Source organism: Lipotes vexillifer, unplaced genomic scaffold (assembly GCF_000442215.2).
Source record: "Lipotes vexillifer unplaced genomic scaffold, Lipotes_vexillifer_v1.1 scaffold741, whole genome shotgun sequence".
In the NCBI taxonomy this organism is placed as follows: domain Eukaryota; kingdom Metazoa; phylum Chordata; class Mammalia; order Artiodactyla; family Lipotidae; genus Lipotes; species Lipotes vexillifer.
The window spans coordinates 1,125,261-1,141,790 of record NW_006796565.1 but is presented as its reverse complement, the minus strand read 5'-3'; the positions used below and the strand labels follow the sequence as shown (position 1 = coordinate 1,141,790).

Below are 16,530 nucleotides of genomic sequence, written 5' to 3'. Positions count from 1 at the left end.
ACAAAAGCAGCAGTTAGAATGTTCATCCATATATTAAGTTACTGCAGTTGAATCCATCATAAATATGCTTTTTGCTTCCATGGTAGCTTTTTACACCCCAAAATTATTTCTTTTACGGCTCCTAACGACCTTTTGCTTGTTCACCATGCCATCTTGGAGAGTCTGTGTGGAACAGAGTATCTTTCAAGTCAGAATCTTAGATGAAGCTCTAAAAACGTTGAGTCTGTGCTTTAAAATAATAGTCCAGGGCTTCCCTGGTGGCGCAGTGGTTGAGAGTCCGCCTGCCGATGCAGGGGACACGGGTTCGTGCCCCGGTCCGGGAGGATCCCACATGCGGCGGAGCAGCTGGGCCCGTGAGCCATGGCCGCTGAGCCTGCGCGGCCGGAGCCTGTGCTCCGCAACGGGAGAGGCCACAGCAGTGAGAGGCCCGCGTACCGCAAAAAAAGAAAAAAAAAACTTGCAGTGGTGTGGAAGTGCGTCTACTTCAGCTGGCAAGTCTAGCAATAAAGCTGTTGAATTTCCCAAAAGAACTTCCGGTCTTCTCTGAAAAATCAGGTACACATTTTCTCAGGAATAGCCTGTGGAGAGACTGTTTGGAATGAGAGTTGAGCTCAAGTCCTAAGCTTAAACGAAGACCTAAAAATGTAGAGTATTATGCATTTAAAAAATAGTCCATTTCACGGCGGCAGTGTGTGCTCACAGACTCAGCTTTCTCCAACTTTGTTCGGTATTTGGAAGGAATCGCTGGGTTTGGGCCAGTAATCGAGTATGAAATGGGAAACAATCAGCTGTGAAAAAGGAAAGCTCCTTACCCTCTGAGTGAGCCACAGCCTTTGAAGATTCCATCCTAGGTGTGAGCAGCTGGAGGGCGGGTCTTGTCTCCCTCTGGACACCATCCCCACCGCTGGGTTAGCCCCGCGCCGCCGAACGCCCAGACCCTCAGAAAGAACTCTTGAACTGAATTAAGCCTGACCGAAACGGTCCAGAAGGAAGGTCCAGAAACGGAAGGTTTAAGGACAGCCTCCGTCTCCGGGCATTTTAAAGATGGCAGATCCTTGACCCCCTTCAGTGGACCGCGTGAATTCGAGGGTTCAGCGAGGCGGGGCGGCGCGCGGTGGGGAGTCGGCAGGCGGCCTCTCCCTGCCCTCTGGCGGCGCCTCCCGGCAGCGGGAAGGGAAGGGGGCGCGCAGACACCCGCGCACCGGGAGGGGGCAGTCCCTGCGCGTTGGTGCCCCTCTGTGGGGTGGGGACCACAAGTCCACACCAATCACTCGTGAATCCGGACGAAGTGGGGCCCGAGGGGCTTCGGGTTCATAGATGTGGGGCGTAGAAAGGGGTCAGGTAGGAGGGCCCGAGGAAGGGCGCAAAGGAGCCCCTGGCGGCAGTGGCCGTCAGCGGGAAGGAGGCGGCGGCCGGGAAGAGGACGTTGGCCGCCGAGTAGGAGGGGAAAGTCTGGAAAGGATGGGCGGTCGGGCCCAGCTGACCCGGGCTGGCCCCCGCGCCGCCGCCGCCGCCGCCGCCGCCCGCCCCCGCCGAAGTCCCAGGCTGGGCCGCGCCAACTCCCGCCTGCGCCGCGCCTTCAGCGCCGGGGTTCTGCTTCTTCCACTTGGTCCTGCGGTTCTGGAACCAAATTTTGACCTGCGTCTCAGTGAGGCTAAGCGATAGCGCGAGGTTCAGGCGCTCGCACACAGACAGGTAGCGCGTGGCCCGGAACTTGGTCTCCAAGGCCACCAGCTGCTCGTAGGTGAAGGCGGTGCGCGCGCGCCGCGGCTTGGAGCAGCTGGGCTCTGAGCGCCGGCGCCGGGGCCGCGGGGAGCCCGGCGAGCCCGGGGAGCCCGCGAGGCCGCCCGCGCTCCTGTCTCCCGCCGCCGATGCCGCGGCCCGGGCCTCGGGGGAGCGCGTCCGGGCCTCCTGCAGGCGCGCAGTCCGCTCCCGCAGCTGCCGCCGCCCTGCGTCCTCCAAGTCCTCGTCCTCCGCCTCCTCCGCCTCCGAGCCCTCCAGCGGGGACGCCAAGCCGGCTCCTCGGCCCGCAGCATCTAGGGGAGAAGGGGACGGTGATCAGAAGCCCGGAACTACCCGGCCGGTCCTGGTCCCCAGACCTGGCCCTCGTCCTCCCTAGAGCAGGCAGCTCTCTTTGCCCAACCCAGAGCCCAGCCCTGCCCCTCTCCGGAATTGCGCTCCCTGACCTCACGCCCACGACCGCTCTTAGTTGCAAGCCCTTTCCAGGAGGTGGGAGTTAGCGTTGCAGTGCCCGCTTTCTCTTCACCCACCTACTACCTAGTAGGCGTCCGAGAAATGTATTTCGAATGAATGAGTGGCACTCCGCATTAAGAAAGAATAACGACCTTATTGGACAACCTTATCGCTGTACATTAAGACATCTATATGTCAAGTGCGTTTGGGGCTGTCTCCCCAGTCCCTAGAAGCCTATTTTGGCCTGGAACTGCCAGCAATTAAAAAAGAAGTTATTAAGGGCCCCCTCCTCCCTTTTAAAGTGAAATTCCCTCTTTCCCATCTTCTCTCTCCTGCCGTGTTAATAGAGTTTCAGATTTGTGCGGGGCCGGATCGATAGATGTCATCTATTAAAGGTAAGTTTTAATCGAACAATATTAGGATCAGACAGGGAAAGGGGGTTTGAAGTCCGTACCTGCAAGCTGTGGGCAGGAGATATGCAGGCGCCAGTAATAGAATATCGATCATGGGGGTGGGGAAAGGGGAGTGCGGCCCCTGCGAGGGGCGATCCGAACAATTACCAGGCAGACCGCCCAGGCCCAAGCGCAGCCGCCAGAGGCACCCAGAGCCCCAGACAATCACCGCTAAACTTAGGGAAGGGAAGCGGGGGAGCTGCCGAGACTTCAAGCCTCTCCCTGACCTGAGCCCCCGATCTTTGGCGTCCTTCCAGGGAACCTCGTGCCCACGCCTCACCCAGCTTGGGTCCTGCTGTTTTTTGTCTTTCCTTTCAGACACAAACTTTCCTGGACCCCTCATCAGGTGTCCTCCAGAGTTCGGAGTTGTTTTGTTTGTTTTTGCCGCACTCAGCTTGTGGGATCCTAGTTCCCCCACCAGGGATCGAACCCGTGTGCCCTGCAGTGGAAGGTGGAGTCCTAATCACTGGACCGCCAAGGAATCCCCAGAATTAGGGGTTAAATCAAAAAGGGTTTCCGGGAGAAAGGACCAACAGCCTCCCGTCACCCGACCCCACTCCGGCCCCAGCCCAGTCAACGATTGGGTCTGGGGAGAGTGAGCGTGCAGGGCAGCAGAGTCTCTGCAGCTGTCTCTGGATGGTTGGAAGTGGGCCCTGGGTGCGAAAACCGGACCTCACTGCCTACTAAGACTTCGGACACATGATTCAGCCTCAGCTTCCTCGTCCAGAAAATGGAGAGATGATGCTGTCTACCTCGTTAAGGATGCTGTCTACCTAGCAGGTTTCGAAGTTTTTGCTGACTTTTATCCCAGTCTCTAGCCCAGGTCCTGGCACATAGGGGACAATTAAATGCCCAATAAATGAATGAGCCTGGACGAGGTGGGCGCTGGGTAAGAGTTTCCTCTGCGAGTAAATCAGAGCTGGGGTGCTTGCTTGCTTGGCGGGTAAGCAGGGACAGGCTTCGGTGGCAAATCCCTGACCCAGGATGCTGCAGGCCCCCTTTCTGCGTCAATTTAATTACGTGCCTGGTCCCCTTGGGGAAGACGCCGTTAAGGGCTACTCACCCGATCCACGGCTCTCCCTCCCACCTTCCCATCGCATCATGCAAGCTGGGGCTTTCCGGGACCGGAGGCCGCCTCGCATCCTTACCAGGCGTCTCTCGCTGCCGGGCCGGGTCTCGGCTGGAGTCCTTCCTTGCTTCGGCCTCTGCCAAACTTTTCTTGGCTTCCCGGGGAGCAGGGCGCACGGCTGGGAGCGCAGCGCGGGTGAATTTCTGAGGGTCCAGGATGTCCAGAACCGAGAAGGAGATTTTGTGGTGGGAGGGAGCCGCCTTGGCCCCGCCGTCCTGCCATGCCAGCATGCCCGCCGCCCGCGGGCCGGAGGCCGGCGGCGCGGAGTCCGGGATGGCCGCGCTCGGGCTTTGCCTTCGGCTGTGGCTCGGCCGCAGTTCTCAGCCGGTAGGAGGGTCGGGACGGCCAAGAGAAGCTGGGGAGGGGGGCGTGGAGGGGGGGCGTGGAGAGAGCCGCGGGGGGCTGAGCGCGGATTGGCACTTGGGCTGCCCAGGCCCCCGCCAAGTGCAGGGCGCGCTCGCAGCAGCCCCAAGACTAAGGCTCGGGGACCTCTAGCCTCGGCGAGGGGGCGCCTTGGTGAGTCTGATGCGCGCTCCCTCCGGGACAGCGCCGCCGGCTCAGCGCTCCTCCGCCCAACCTGCGGGAACTCAGGGTGCGCGAGGGAGGGAAGTCCGGACGCTTTCGTCCCGGAGATCCTCCCAATACACCCACCCTGACTTGGGCTACGATTTGCACGCTTCCCCCAGTGCACCCGCCTTTGAATTGGAAATGCAATTGAGGCCAGCACTGATTACTTCAAGGCAACGCTCAGCACATCTCCTGCCTCGCCAGTGAATCACAGCAATGGCCTCGGACCTGATCACCTCGGGTTTAAAAGCCCTCATGTTCTCACAGTTTACAGTTTACAAAGCCCTTAGACTTGCGCGATCTCGTTTGATCCTCTGAGCATCCCTGTGCGGTGGGCGTGGCCTGGCAACACTATTGTCCCAGCTTTAAGATGAGGAAATTAAGGTTCAAAGATGAGAAGTGACGTTGCCCAGGGTCGCTGTTAGTTGGTGACAGAGTTGGGATTCGAACCCAAGGCTTCTTTCCCGGACCATTATTCTGAAAAGTACGTCCTGCTCGCTAGGAAATAACGAAAGAAAGTCCCACACTGTGTCAGAGATTTTCCCTTCCACTCTGGAGGTCAGAGGGCAGCAGGGGTTTTGGAGAGATGTCTGAGCCCCCGCCAAGAGGACTTGCCCCTTTGGAAACCTTGCGGGTTGCGGTCTCAGAGCCAGGTGAGATGCCCTGGTGAGGGCAGTGCCCTGGCCTGCAGGGACATCAAGCACAATGCCTGATGCCCTTCAGGTCTTCTTCAGAGTCACAGATTTGATCACGTGCACAGGTATTGGGCCTCTGGGAATCAGGCTGCATCTTTGACCCTCATCCTCCCCCTATAGCCCCAAGAAGAAAAAGGTTAAAAGGTGTTTGCCTGGTTTGGATTTAAGGTCAAAGAACAGAGACAATTGTAAAAGCTTCCACTTGCCCCACCAAGTCCCGTGGGATGGTGTACATCAGTCCTTGGGGAAGCTTCCACCAGCCAGGCCCTTCTTAACATTCTTTTGTTCCCTTTCGTTGTTTGGGGAGAAGTCTGAGCGCTAAGCATTTATCTCAGCGGCAGATTCTGAGGCTTCTACCCCTCTGCCCAGAACTACCTCTAAGGCTGTGGTCCCTTTCTTCCCTGCCCCATGGGGTTTCCAAACAATGACTTGGCAATTAAGATTGTCCGGTCAGGTAGGAGTAGGAAGGGGAGGAGAAACCTTCTCACTGAAGTGCGTGGGGGAGGAGGGAGGGGTGTGTGATGCTAATCCCCTCCGTTATTGTAGAGAAGGTCTTACAGGCCAGCTTCTAGGAGCTTTTCTCATTCAAACTTCGTGGCCCCTCCCAGAGGCGGCCACTGTATTCCCTGGGGACTTTAAAGCCTTGCCGAAATTCAAGCCAGCTTCAGTCCTAAAGCAGAGATGGATTGTGCTTTTAAAAGGAAATCAGAACAGGAAGTGCCCTGGCCAAGCCCAATGGACCACCTCCCATCAGAGGGAATGTGGGCCTTGGGAAAACCAAAGCAGGTGGCCATGGCACTAAACCGTGGTACCCAGGAACCTGGATTGCCAATCACAGAACCTTCCAGATCACAGATAGGGTACTTTGTTTTTTGTTTTGACAAGTCTTTCTCACCCAGTTCTCACCTGACTTAAAAACAAAAACAAAAACCTTCTTAAACAAGATCCTACTGTATAGCACAGGGGACTGTGTTCAATACCCTGTGATAAACCATAATGGAAAAGAATATGAAAAATAATGTATATATGTATAACTGAGTCACTTTGCTGTACAGCAGAAATTCACACAACATTGTAAGTCAAGTATACTTCAATAAAATAAAATTTTTCAAAAAATCTCTTCTTTCTCCCTCCCCACTGATCCCAGTCCCCTTTTACATTTTCCCACCCACATTCATATTTTTTCATATTTAGGTTCTTCAAGGTAGCTAGAAATAGATCTCTTTAAGGGAGCTCCAGAATGGACGTTTCTGGCATCCCATGGTCCCTCTTCTTATCTGTTCTGTAAGAAATATTGAAACCACTTTCACAGGAAGGTGGGCTGGCATTCCAGAGGGCACCGAATGCCCCCAACCAGAGGGACATGTAAGGCGCAGAAGCCAGGGCAGGCCACACCTGGGTCATTTTCATTTCACTTTATCAATTGTCTCCAAAAATTTTGTTCAAATAATATGAATCATTTTTCCTTTGAGGTCCACAGGTGTTAAATACAGAAAAGGAGCAGAGAGTAGAAACAACAAATTGGAAAGTCAAGAACACATAAAGGCCATGTGCTTTAAGACTGTGAATCTTTAAGAACTCCTATTAGTTGTCTTTCTTTTTTCCTTGTCCTTTATTTCTGATATGTGTGTTCAGTGCAGCACAAAGTTATGTGAACCCTTGCACTCAGGACTTGGCATCTGGAGACAGATGCCACAAGAAACACCGCGATGTCTCCCATCGACATTGCAGGAATAGAAAATGCTCCCTCTTATTCACCCACAGCTTAAAGAGAAGCACCCCACCCAAAGAACAGGTTAAATTCTTCAACTTGGTGAGGGGAGGGCGTGCCTTGGGGAATTGTGTTTCTGGCCACCTGCTTTGTAAATGACTAGAAGGCAGTGAGACTTCATATAGGAACAATTTGGAGATGTGTTGACTTGCTAACGTCCTCATGCGTGTATTTATACACAAGGTGTTCCTATATAATAAGGATATCCATAGCCGGCAAGCCACTTTCCCCCTGTGCATGGAGTTGATTTGTGTTTTCAGCGTGGGCATTAAAATTCCGCCTGAGTGCTGTCTTTAAATTGCTTTGATGCTAGGTGGGTTCCATCCCTGACCTGTCCTGATGGCAAGTGATGGCTGTAACAAGCTCGGGATCAATATTCATAGCGGGTGTCCTGGGCTGATAACACTATCCAAGACAATGTTCACTATCAGTGCAGACAGCTGAGATATTGCGCCATTAGGGATGTCGTGTTAAATAACCTGATCCATTTCTGGGGCTATTTAATGAATTTCACAGTTTAGATAGTATCTTTAAGGAGAAGGCAAAGTCTATTCTGGAGGCACTGATGCAAATCAATGGTGCCAAGCTTCCCGAGCTATTCCACAAACAAAGTGGCCTATAATTCCAGCACAGCCTTGAGAAGCTGCTGCCGGAGCCGTGAACAGTGTTAACAATGGAGAGAATTTGCAGTATATGCAGAGGGAGAGCAGTCTTAGGAGCTGTGCTAAAGCACCTTTGATAAAATCTTATGTTCCTGAAATAAAATACAACTTAAATTCTCTAGGTAACACCCTGCAGTTTGGGCCAGCCCACGGGGTAGGACATTAATGCCAAGAGACAGCTTCATAAGGCACATCTTGGTGACAAACGGGGAGTAGTGAACCGCGTAGTTCTTCAACTGAAGTCTGGCTGCAGAATGGGAGGGGCGAGGCACTGGATGTTTAAAAGAAACTACCGGGAGCGGCAGAATCAGTTGTTAAATGTTTACTTGACTCTGTATCTCTTGTTGCTGGAGAGTTCATTTACAGTTAAAGGCTAGTTTACCATTTCCCCCCAGGGCTTTGAACTCTGGCTGCCAAGCAGAGCAAGTATTCCTCTTAAAAACCTACGGAGGCTTTGATTTGTGAAAGCTTAGAGTGTAGCCTTCCCACCCGTCCCCAGTCTGCAAACCAAATAAAAATGTTTACTTAATGTATCTTGCTTTAAGAAATCAGTATTTCTTTTTGGAAATCAACAGGTTAAAAAAACAATCAGTTTCTTTATTTCAGAAATTTGCAGGAAGCATCAAAGAAGGTGAGACAACAACGGGAGGGGGTATTGTCCTGATAGGACAATTAGTATTAACAGTAATTGCTCTTCTTTCTTGGGCACTTGCTCTGGACCAGGCACTTGGCTAAGCTTTTGCTTATTTGGGGTTATGTCATTTAACCCTCCCCATGCATGACCCCATGAAGCAGGCACTATTATATCCCCAATTTACAGTTGAGAAAACCAAGCTTAAGAGCAAGTTTGCCCACGACCCCAGAGCTAGGAAGTGGTGAAGTTGAGATCTGAACCAGGGAAGTGAGATTTCAGAGCCTGGTTCAGTAAAGTTCTTCACTTAAAGGAAGTCACATTCCTGCCCCAGGGTGAAGTCCAATTGTAGACATTTATTGAACGGCTTTCCTTCAAAGTTACACACAGAAATGGGATATGGAATAGGACCTCTGAGAAAATGACTAGAGCCCTGGCACTGCCTGGGAGGATACCGTGGTGCAGGTTTTGGGATGCAGTTTTGCAAGCTCTTACATTCAGTGTTTTCTAACGTTTTAAGATATTCCCAGGAGAAACCCAAGAGAAGGGAATTGCCAGGCAAACCAAATTGCTCTGGGCATCTGGAAAAGTAGAGACATGTCATTGGGAGAAAGAGAATGGGGGAAAAATGCCAAGTGACAAGCTGAGGACATATGAGGAGAGAATTGGGGAAGGACAGAGGCAGAAGGAACAGGGACACAATGCAGGCTTTTTCTGACCGTGAGCATCACACGCCATGTTCATACCGTACAAAGAGAGGCACAGGCAGAATATAGACGAGGGAGAAAGGTAGGGCTTGGCAAGTATATGAAGCACTTGCTTACGGGTTGAATGGAGATCTGTCATTCTTGGGTGATTTCCTGCAAGGCAGGGGACAAAGTCCTCTGTTCCCCACCTCTGTGCCCAAATTTCATGCCTTCAAATCTTTTTTTTTTTTTAATTGAACTATAGTTGATTTACAATGCTGTGTTTGTGTCTGGTATACAGCAAAGTGATTCAGATATATATGTATTCAGATATATATATTTTTTTCGTATTCCTTTCCATTATGGTTTATTACAGGATATTGAACATAATTCCCTGTACTATACAGTAGGACCTTGTTGTTTATTTATTTTATATATAGTAGTTTGTATCTGCTAATGCCAAATTCCTAGTTTATCCCTCCCCCACCTCCTTTCCCCTCTGGTAACCATAAGTTTGTTTTCTATGTCTGTGGGTCTGTTTCTGTTTTGTAAATAAGTTCATTTTTATCCTATTTTATTTTATATTTTATTTTATTTTTATTTTTTAAAACTTTTGGCCACACCAAGCGGCGTGCGGGATCTTAGTTCCCTGACCAGGGATTGAACCCGCTCCTCCTGCAGTGGAAGTGCGGAGTCTTGACCACTGGACCGCCAGGGAAGACCTGTATCATATTTTAGATGCCACATGCAAGTGATATCATATGATATTTGTCTGTCTCCGTCTGACTTAGTATGATAATCTCCAGGTCCGTCCATGTTGCTGCAAATGGCATTATTTTGTCCTTTGTTATTCATGCCTTTAATCTTCTTTTCCTGGCCTCCCTGCCTGCAGCCTTGCTGCCCCAGCAGGCTGTTCACCTCACATGGCTATGCTAACTCCAGCCCTTGGAGGGCCGGCCAGCTCTGGCCTCCATGAGCAAGCCAGCTGGCCGAGGACCCTGGCTGGCTGGAGTACCTGTGACACACGTTGAAGGGCTGCTGCTCCAGCTGGTGGGTGGTGCCCTTGCAGGAAGGCTGATCAGTGCTGCCAGATCTCCACACTGCCTCAGAGAAACTGGAAATCTGAACTCTTTTTTTTTTTTTTTTGCGGTACGCGGGGCCTCTCACTGTTGTGGTCTCTCCCGTTGCGGAGCACAGGCTCCGGACACGCAGGCTCAGTGGCCATGGCTCACGGGCCCAGCCGCTCCGCGGCATGTGGGATCTTCCCGGACCGGGGCATGAACCCGTGTCCCCTGCATCGGCAGGCGGACTCTCAACCACTGCGCCACCAGGGAAGCCCGGAAATCTGAACTCTTACGTGACATCTCCAATGCTGGTAATCAGTTAACAGTGTTGAAAATCAGGCCATCAGAAATAGGTCTGTGGGTCACAAGTTTGCCACTCCAGCCATGCATATGTCAAGTGACCTCACCTTCACTGTTTCGGTGTTTCCATGGCTACTGTGGTTCGTGGGGTGAAGACTAAAGACCTCCGCACTGAATGCCAGGCTCTTCACTATCTGTTCCAGCTGCTTGTGCAGCCTTGGTCCCTGGACAAGCTAGGTTCTGGGTAAGATGTGTATGGGTCCCCTGCCCATGCATGCTACCTTCTCAGAGACTCTGGCCAGCCCTTGGATCCTGGCGAGTGGGCAGTGGGCTTGCATCCAGCCCGGGTGGACATCTCTTGCTTTTCGGGATCAGCATCCTCATCCCCTTTTCTGGTACTGGTAATTTGACATTGCTCAGATATCCCCCTTACATGTGGTAGTGGTGGGATCGCCAATCAAGGGCCCCAGGGTGGGAGTGGCCTCCTGCAGGACCAATCAGGTCCTCTCCCGCAGGAATCTTCTAATGCACACTAAAGCTGGAGAGACACTTCTGGATCAATGGATCTCTACTTTTTTTTTTCACTGAGGCCCACCGTGATAAGACAGAACTCCTTGGCTCATGTAGGCCTCCCTTGGTCTGGTTTCACTTTCCAGGGAAAACAGACTTTGGTCAGAATGAAGGGTCTCTGTGGGTAGTAGACACCTGCTAATCTTGCCTGCATGGTGTCTCTTCCTGCTTTCTTTCTCTTAGTGTGTTTGGGCTGCTAAAACAAAATACCACAGGCTGAGTGGCTTATATACAACAGAAATTTATTGCTCACAGTTCTAGAGGCTGGCAGTCCAAGATCAGAGTGCCAGAATGTTTGGGTTCTGGGGGGAACCCTCTTCCAGGTTGCAGACAGCTGACTTCTTACTGTGTCCTCACATGGTGGAAGGAATGAGCCAGCTCTCTGGGGTCTCTCTTTTTATTTATTTATTTATGGCTGCGTTGGGTCTTCATTGCTGCGCATGGGCTTTCTCTAGTTGTGGCGAGCAGGGGCTACCCTTCGTTGCGGTGCGTGGGCTTCTCATTGCAGTGGCTTCTCTTGTTGCAGAGCACGGGCTCTAGGCACGCAGGCTTCAGTAGTTGTGGCATGTGGGCTTAGTTGCCCCGCAGCATGTGGGATCTTTCCGGACCAGAGCTCGAACCCGTGTCCCCTGCATTGGCAGGTGGATTCTTTTTTTTATTATTATTTAAAAAAATTTTTTTTGGCTGCATTAGGTCTTCGTTGCTGTGTGTGGGCTTTCTCTAGTTGCGGTGAGCGGGGCCTACTCTTTGTTGCAGTGCGCCGGCTTCTCATTGCGGTGGCTTCTCTTGTTGCAGAGCACGGGCTCTAGGCTCACGGGCTTTAGTACTTGTGGCATGCAGGCTCAGTAGTTGTGGCGCATGGGCTTAGTTGCTCTGTGGCACGTGGGATCTTCCTGGACCAGGGCTCGAACCCGTGTCCCCTGCATTGGCAGGCGGATTCTTAACCACTTAATCCACCTGGCAGGTGGATTCTTAACCACTGCACCACCAGGGAAGTCCCGGGGGTCTCTTTTATGAGGGCACTAGTCCCAATCATGAGGGCTCCAACCTCATGACCTAATCACCTCCCAAAAGCCCCACCTCCTAATACCATCACCTTAGGGGTTAGGATTTCAACACATGACTCTGTGAGAACATAAACTTTCAGACCATAATACTCTTGTTACAACGCCCTGCCTTTTGCTGGGGGCATTCCTCCCCCATTCTGTGTGGCCGTGGTGAGGCTCTCCTAAGTCAGGCTGCATCATCACAGTACCTCTTCCCCCTGAACACAGACATGAGGGCCAGTCACAGTTCTTTCTGCAACTATCAGGCCAAATTGAGGAAAATGTTCTTTACCATATGGTTTACCCAGGGCTCTGTGGCCTGGAACTGCCACAGCCCTCCCTCCCCACTGCCTGGAGAGAGCCTGGCCACACGGAGAGAAGGAAGTGAACCCAGAGAAGGGGGCAGAGCCAAGAAATGGAGAGTCAGAGAGCCCAGAACACCACCATTCGAGCCTTAGAACCAGCTACATCTGAAGCCATCAATTGCTAGACTGGTTACAAGAGCCAATAAATTCCTTTTAAATTTAAGCCATTTGCCGTTGGGTTTCTGTCACTGGCAACCAAAGAGTCCTAGCTAATACAAGCAAGTCTGGAAGGATTATACACACATCTACTACAGCAAAAGAGGATTGGAAGGATTCATATTTAAGCTGAAATTCAGACATGATTTGTAGACTTGTTATTGGAAATGTAAGAGGCCAAGCTCTTACATCCCTGAACACTGGAGTGTTAATGTGCCACCTGACTAGCTCTGGCCCAAAAGATATAAACAAGAATCTGCTGGGTCTGGATTCTGGGGCAGCTTTTGTTTTTCCTGGTATAAAGGGCAAGACTCAGTTGTCAGAGGCCCTTTTCCCTTTTCCTTTCCTTTCTTTCTTGAAATGCAGACATGATGCCTGGGGGTACAGCAGACATCTTGACAGCATGAGGGTGAAAGCCTAAGGATGGTGAAGCAGAAAGTTGGAAGTAGACTATTTCCCAATGTTCCTGGGAACTGCTGTACCTGCCCAGGGCTGACTTTCTCTTGGCTTCTTGTTATATGAGAAACAGTAAGTCTATCTGATTGAGCAACTATAGGTGGATTTCTGTTACATGCAGCCAAAACAACTCTAACTTATACAATGCTCTTCTGTTACATCCAAAGAAAGGTCATGAACTTTTTTTTTTTTTTCTTTTTTTTGCGGTACGCGGGCCTCTCACTGCTGTGGCCTCTCCCGTTGCGGAGCACAGGCTCCGGACGCGCAGGCTCAGCGGCCATGGCTCACGGGCCCAGCTGCTCCACGGCACGTGGGATCTTCCCGGACCAGGGCACGAACCTGTGTCCCCTGCATCGGCAGGCGGACTCTCAACCACTGCGCCACCAGGGAAGCCCGGTCATGGACTTTTGGGTTAGGTCTGAGCCCACACTTAGAGAGATCTGTTGCCTTGGACCAACATGTCATTCTTCAGGTGAGAGACTTGGGTCCCTGTATTCATTTCCTATTATTGCTGTAACAAATTACCACAAACTTAGTGGCTTAAAAAACACAAATTTGTTCTCTTACAGTTCTAGAGGCAAGAAGTCCTAAAATCAAGGTGTTCTCAGGGCTGTGTTCCTCCAGAGGCTGTAGGGGAGAATCCATTTCTTCGCCTTTTCCAGCTTCTAGAGGCTGCCTGCGTTTCGTGGCTCATGGCTCCTTCGTATTCAAGCCCAGCAGCGTAGCAATTTTCAAATCTCGGCATGATGTGTTGTCACGTCTCCTCTGACTCTTCTCCTGCCTCCGTCTTTCCTTTATAAGGACTCTTGTGATTAGATCGAGCCCATGTGGGTCATCCCGGATAATCTCACATTTCCAGATCTTTAGCTTAATCACATCTGCAAAGTCCCCTTTGCCATGTGAGGTAACACACTCACAGGTCCTGGGAAGTAGGACGTGGGCATCTTCAAGGAGCCATTATTCTGTCTCCATAATCTTAGATATAGAAAATGATTTGCCCAAGGTCATGCCCAGCTAATGGGAGAGGGAGAACTACGCGTGGACTCACCACCACAGGCAGAAGTGCCCTTTCTCCTCTTCCTCTTTGGCATGAAGCTAAAGCCCAGCCATGCTTCAAGGTCCATGTCAGGCTGCCCCTGTGCTCAGAAACCACAGCCGCCCTCCACAGCCCACAGAGTCCGTCGTCTTGGCTTTGTCTGTCACTCACTGGCACTCTGCACACGTTTGATCAGTAATCTTAAACGTGTACATCTTGTTCTCTGCCCAGTCTTGACTCAAAGGCAAAGATCACACTTTAAACCTTTTTGGACCCTGGGACCCACTGAGCCCACAGAGTTGAAGTTCTATACATGGGTGACGTATGGCTCATGATGATCGTGGTAGATTATCCAGACTGACTCACTCAGTTCCTGTACCACAGAATCTGGAATGCAAACACTGCATTTCCCAGACTCCCTTGCAGGTTGTACTAGGTTCCACCAAGCCAGACATGGTGAAAGTGAGATGGTGACCATAGGTGGAGAGAGAGAATTCTCTGACGGTATGGTGGGTGGATTTGGTTCTTTCGGGGCAGTAGTATCAGGTCCCTGTCATTTTAAGAGCCAAGTGATGGGGCAGTAGTCTCAGTGGAACAATGAGATTGGGCATTTCTCAGAGCTGCACAGCTCTTTGCTGTGTGGTACTTGAGCTTGGTTACCCAGTCCCCCTGGAAATCTGTAAGCTCCTTGATGCCTTGTATAAACTTACCCCTCTAGCTGGAGAAGTTTCTATTGTCTGCAACTAAGAACCATGATTTAAAAAATTTTTTTATTTTATTTATTTATTTTTGGCTGCATTGGGTCTTCGTTGCTGCACGTGGGCTTTCTCTAGTTGCGGCAAGCAGGGACCACTCTTCATTGTGGTGCTCTGGCTTCTCATTGCGGTGGCTTCTCTTGTTGCGGCGCTCAGGCTCTAGGCACGCGGGCTTCAGTCGTTGTGGCACACCGGCTCAGTAGTTGTGGCTCACAGGCTGTAGAGCGCAGGCTCGGTAGCTGCAGCGCATGGGCTTAGTTGCTCCACAGCATGTGGGATCTTCCCGGACCAGGGCTTGAACCCATGACCCCTGCATTGGCAGGCAGATTCTTAACCACCGCGTCACCAGGGAAGCCCAAGAACCATGATTAATATGAGGTCTCATATTCACTTCTTCCCCAGCCAGATTGTAAATCCCCAAAGGGCAGGAACTATATTTTATATTTCTCCTGTAAAATCAGCGGAGTACACAGTTTTCCTAGTAAACTTATCAACATGACATGCACGATTCATTGAACTGGGTTAAAGTTCTAATATTCTGATGAATTCTTCATCCCATCTGTGAATCAAGAGCCTGAAACAAAATGGCCACCCTAATATGGTCTTTTTTTGAAACCTTAAAGTTAAGTCAGGCTAAGAGAAGTCAATTTTTAAATTAATCAATTAATTAATTGTATTTATTTTTGGCTGCGTTGGGTCTTTGTTGCTGTGCGCAGGCTTTCTCTAGTTGCGGCGAGCGGGGCTACTCTTCATTGCAGTGCACGGGCATCTCATTGTGGTGGCTTCTCTTGTTGCGGAGCATGGGCTCTAGGTGCACAGGCTTCAGTAGTTGCGGCACACGGACTCGGTAGTTGTGGCTCGCGGGCTCTAGAACGCAGCCTCAGTAGTTGTGGCGCACGGGCTTAGTTGCTCCGCCTCATGTGGGATCTTCCAGGACCAGGGCTTGAACCTGTGTCCCCTGCTTTGGCAGGCGGATTCTTAACCGCTGTGCCACCAGGGAAGTCCCAGAGGTCAAATTTTTTGAAGTTTCAGTTTAAACACTTGAAAGGGTCAGAAGGGCAGTTAAGGAAACTCTTCCCCTTTTCTACCAACTTTTATTTATTACAAAAACGATGTAACATTAAATAGAATGTAAAAATTCACCCAAAATCTCACTGGACTAACACATTGCAATATTCTCATTTTCTTCTCAGCCATTCCTATGCCTTATTTTTGTAGGCACTGGTCTACATACAATTTTGCATTCTGCTTTTTTTTTTTTTTTTTTTTGGCTGCACCACTCCGCGTGTGGGATCTTAGTTCCTGAACGAGGGATGGAACCCACGCCTCCTGCATTGGAAGCCGAGTCTTAACCACTGGACAGCTAGGGAAGTCCCTCTGCTTTTTCACACAATGTCATATCATGAGCGTTTTTCACGTTGTAACCTAGTCTTCCTTTTTTCGTGGCATAATATTTGTGTCAGTAGCCATCTTATCACTTCTTGAACAATTCCGGTCCCTGAACGTTTACTTTTCTTCCACCTTGTTTTGGCATCATAGCTTACACTTCAGACATGTCTTTAGAGATTCGTTACCTTATCATTGCTTCTCGGGCGCGCAGCATCGTCCAGTCTGTGGGCCCAACTATCTCCATTGCTTTTAGGAGTGTCATCGGGCCACAGGAAAACACCAATGAAGGTCTTGCCTGTTCTCTTTAATTTTTGTTACTTTTCCGATTGCCTCCTCGTCCCAATCTGCCTTGCTCTAATTTTTAGGGAGGTTGACCCTTTATCCACTGATCTCCTGGTGAAAAGGCTCCCATTTTGGGGGCGCGTGACTAGGGAGTCGGGAAGCAGCGCCCGTCTTGCCGGGTTTGCGCCCGGCCACGCCCCACCGGCCCAGCTCTGCCCAGCCCCGCCCGCGGGACTACACTTCCCAGGCACCCCTGCGCGGCGAGCGCGGCCGCAGCTTCCCGCAGCCGGTTGGGACGCGGGGGCCGAGGCGCAGGCGGGACGCA

The 16,530-nt window shown here is 51.1% G+C and overlaps 1 protein-coding gene across 1 annotated transcript; it reads right to left on the bottom strand.

The window, feature by feature from the left end:
* Positions 1 to 1,311: 1,311 nt before the first annotated feature.
* Positions 1,312 to 4,004, bottom strand: NKX1-2 (NK1 homeobox 2). Its single transcript, XM_007468733.1, has 2 exons — positions 3,794 to 4,004; positions 1,312 to 2,036 (listed from the first exon to the last, which is right to left on the bottom strand). Exons 1-2 carry the CDS (start codon positions 4,002 to 4,004, stop codon positions 1,312 to 1,314), a joined length of 936 nt encoding a protein of 311 aa, XP_007468795.1.
* Between the last annotated feature and the right edge of the window lie 12,526 nt (positions 4,005 to 16,530).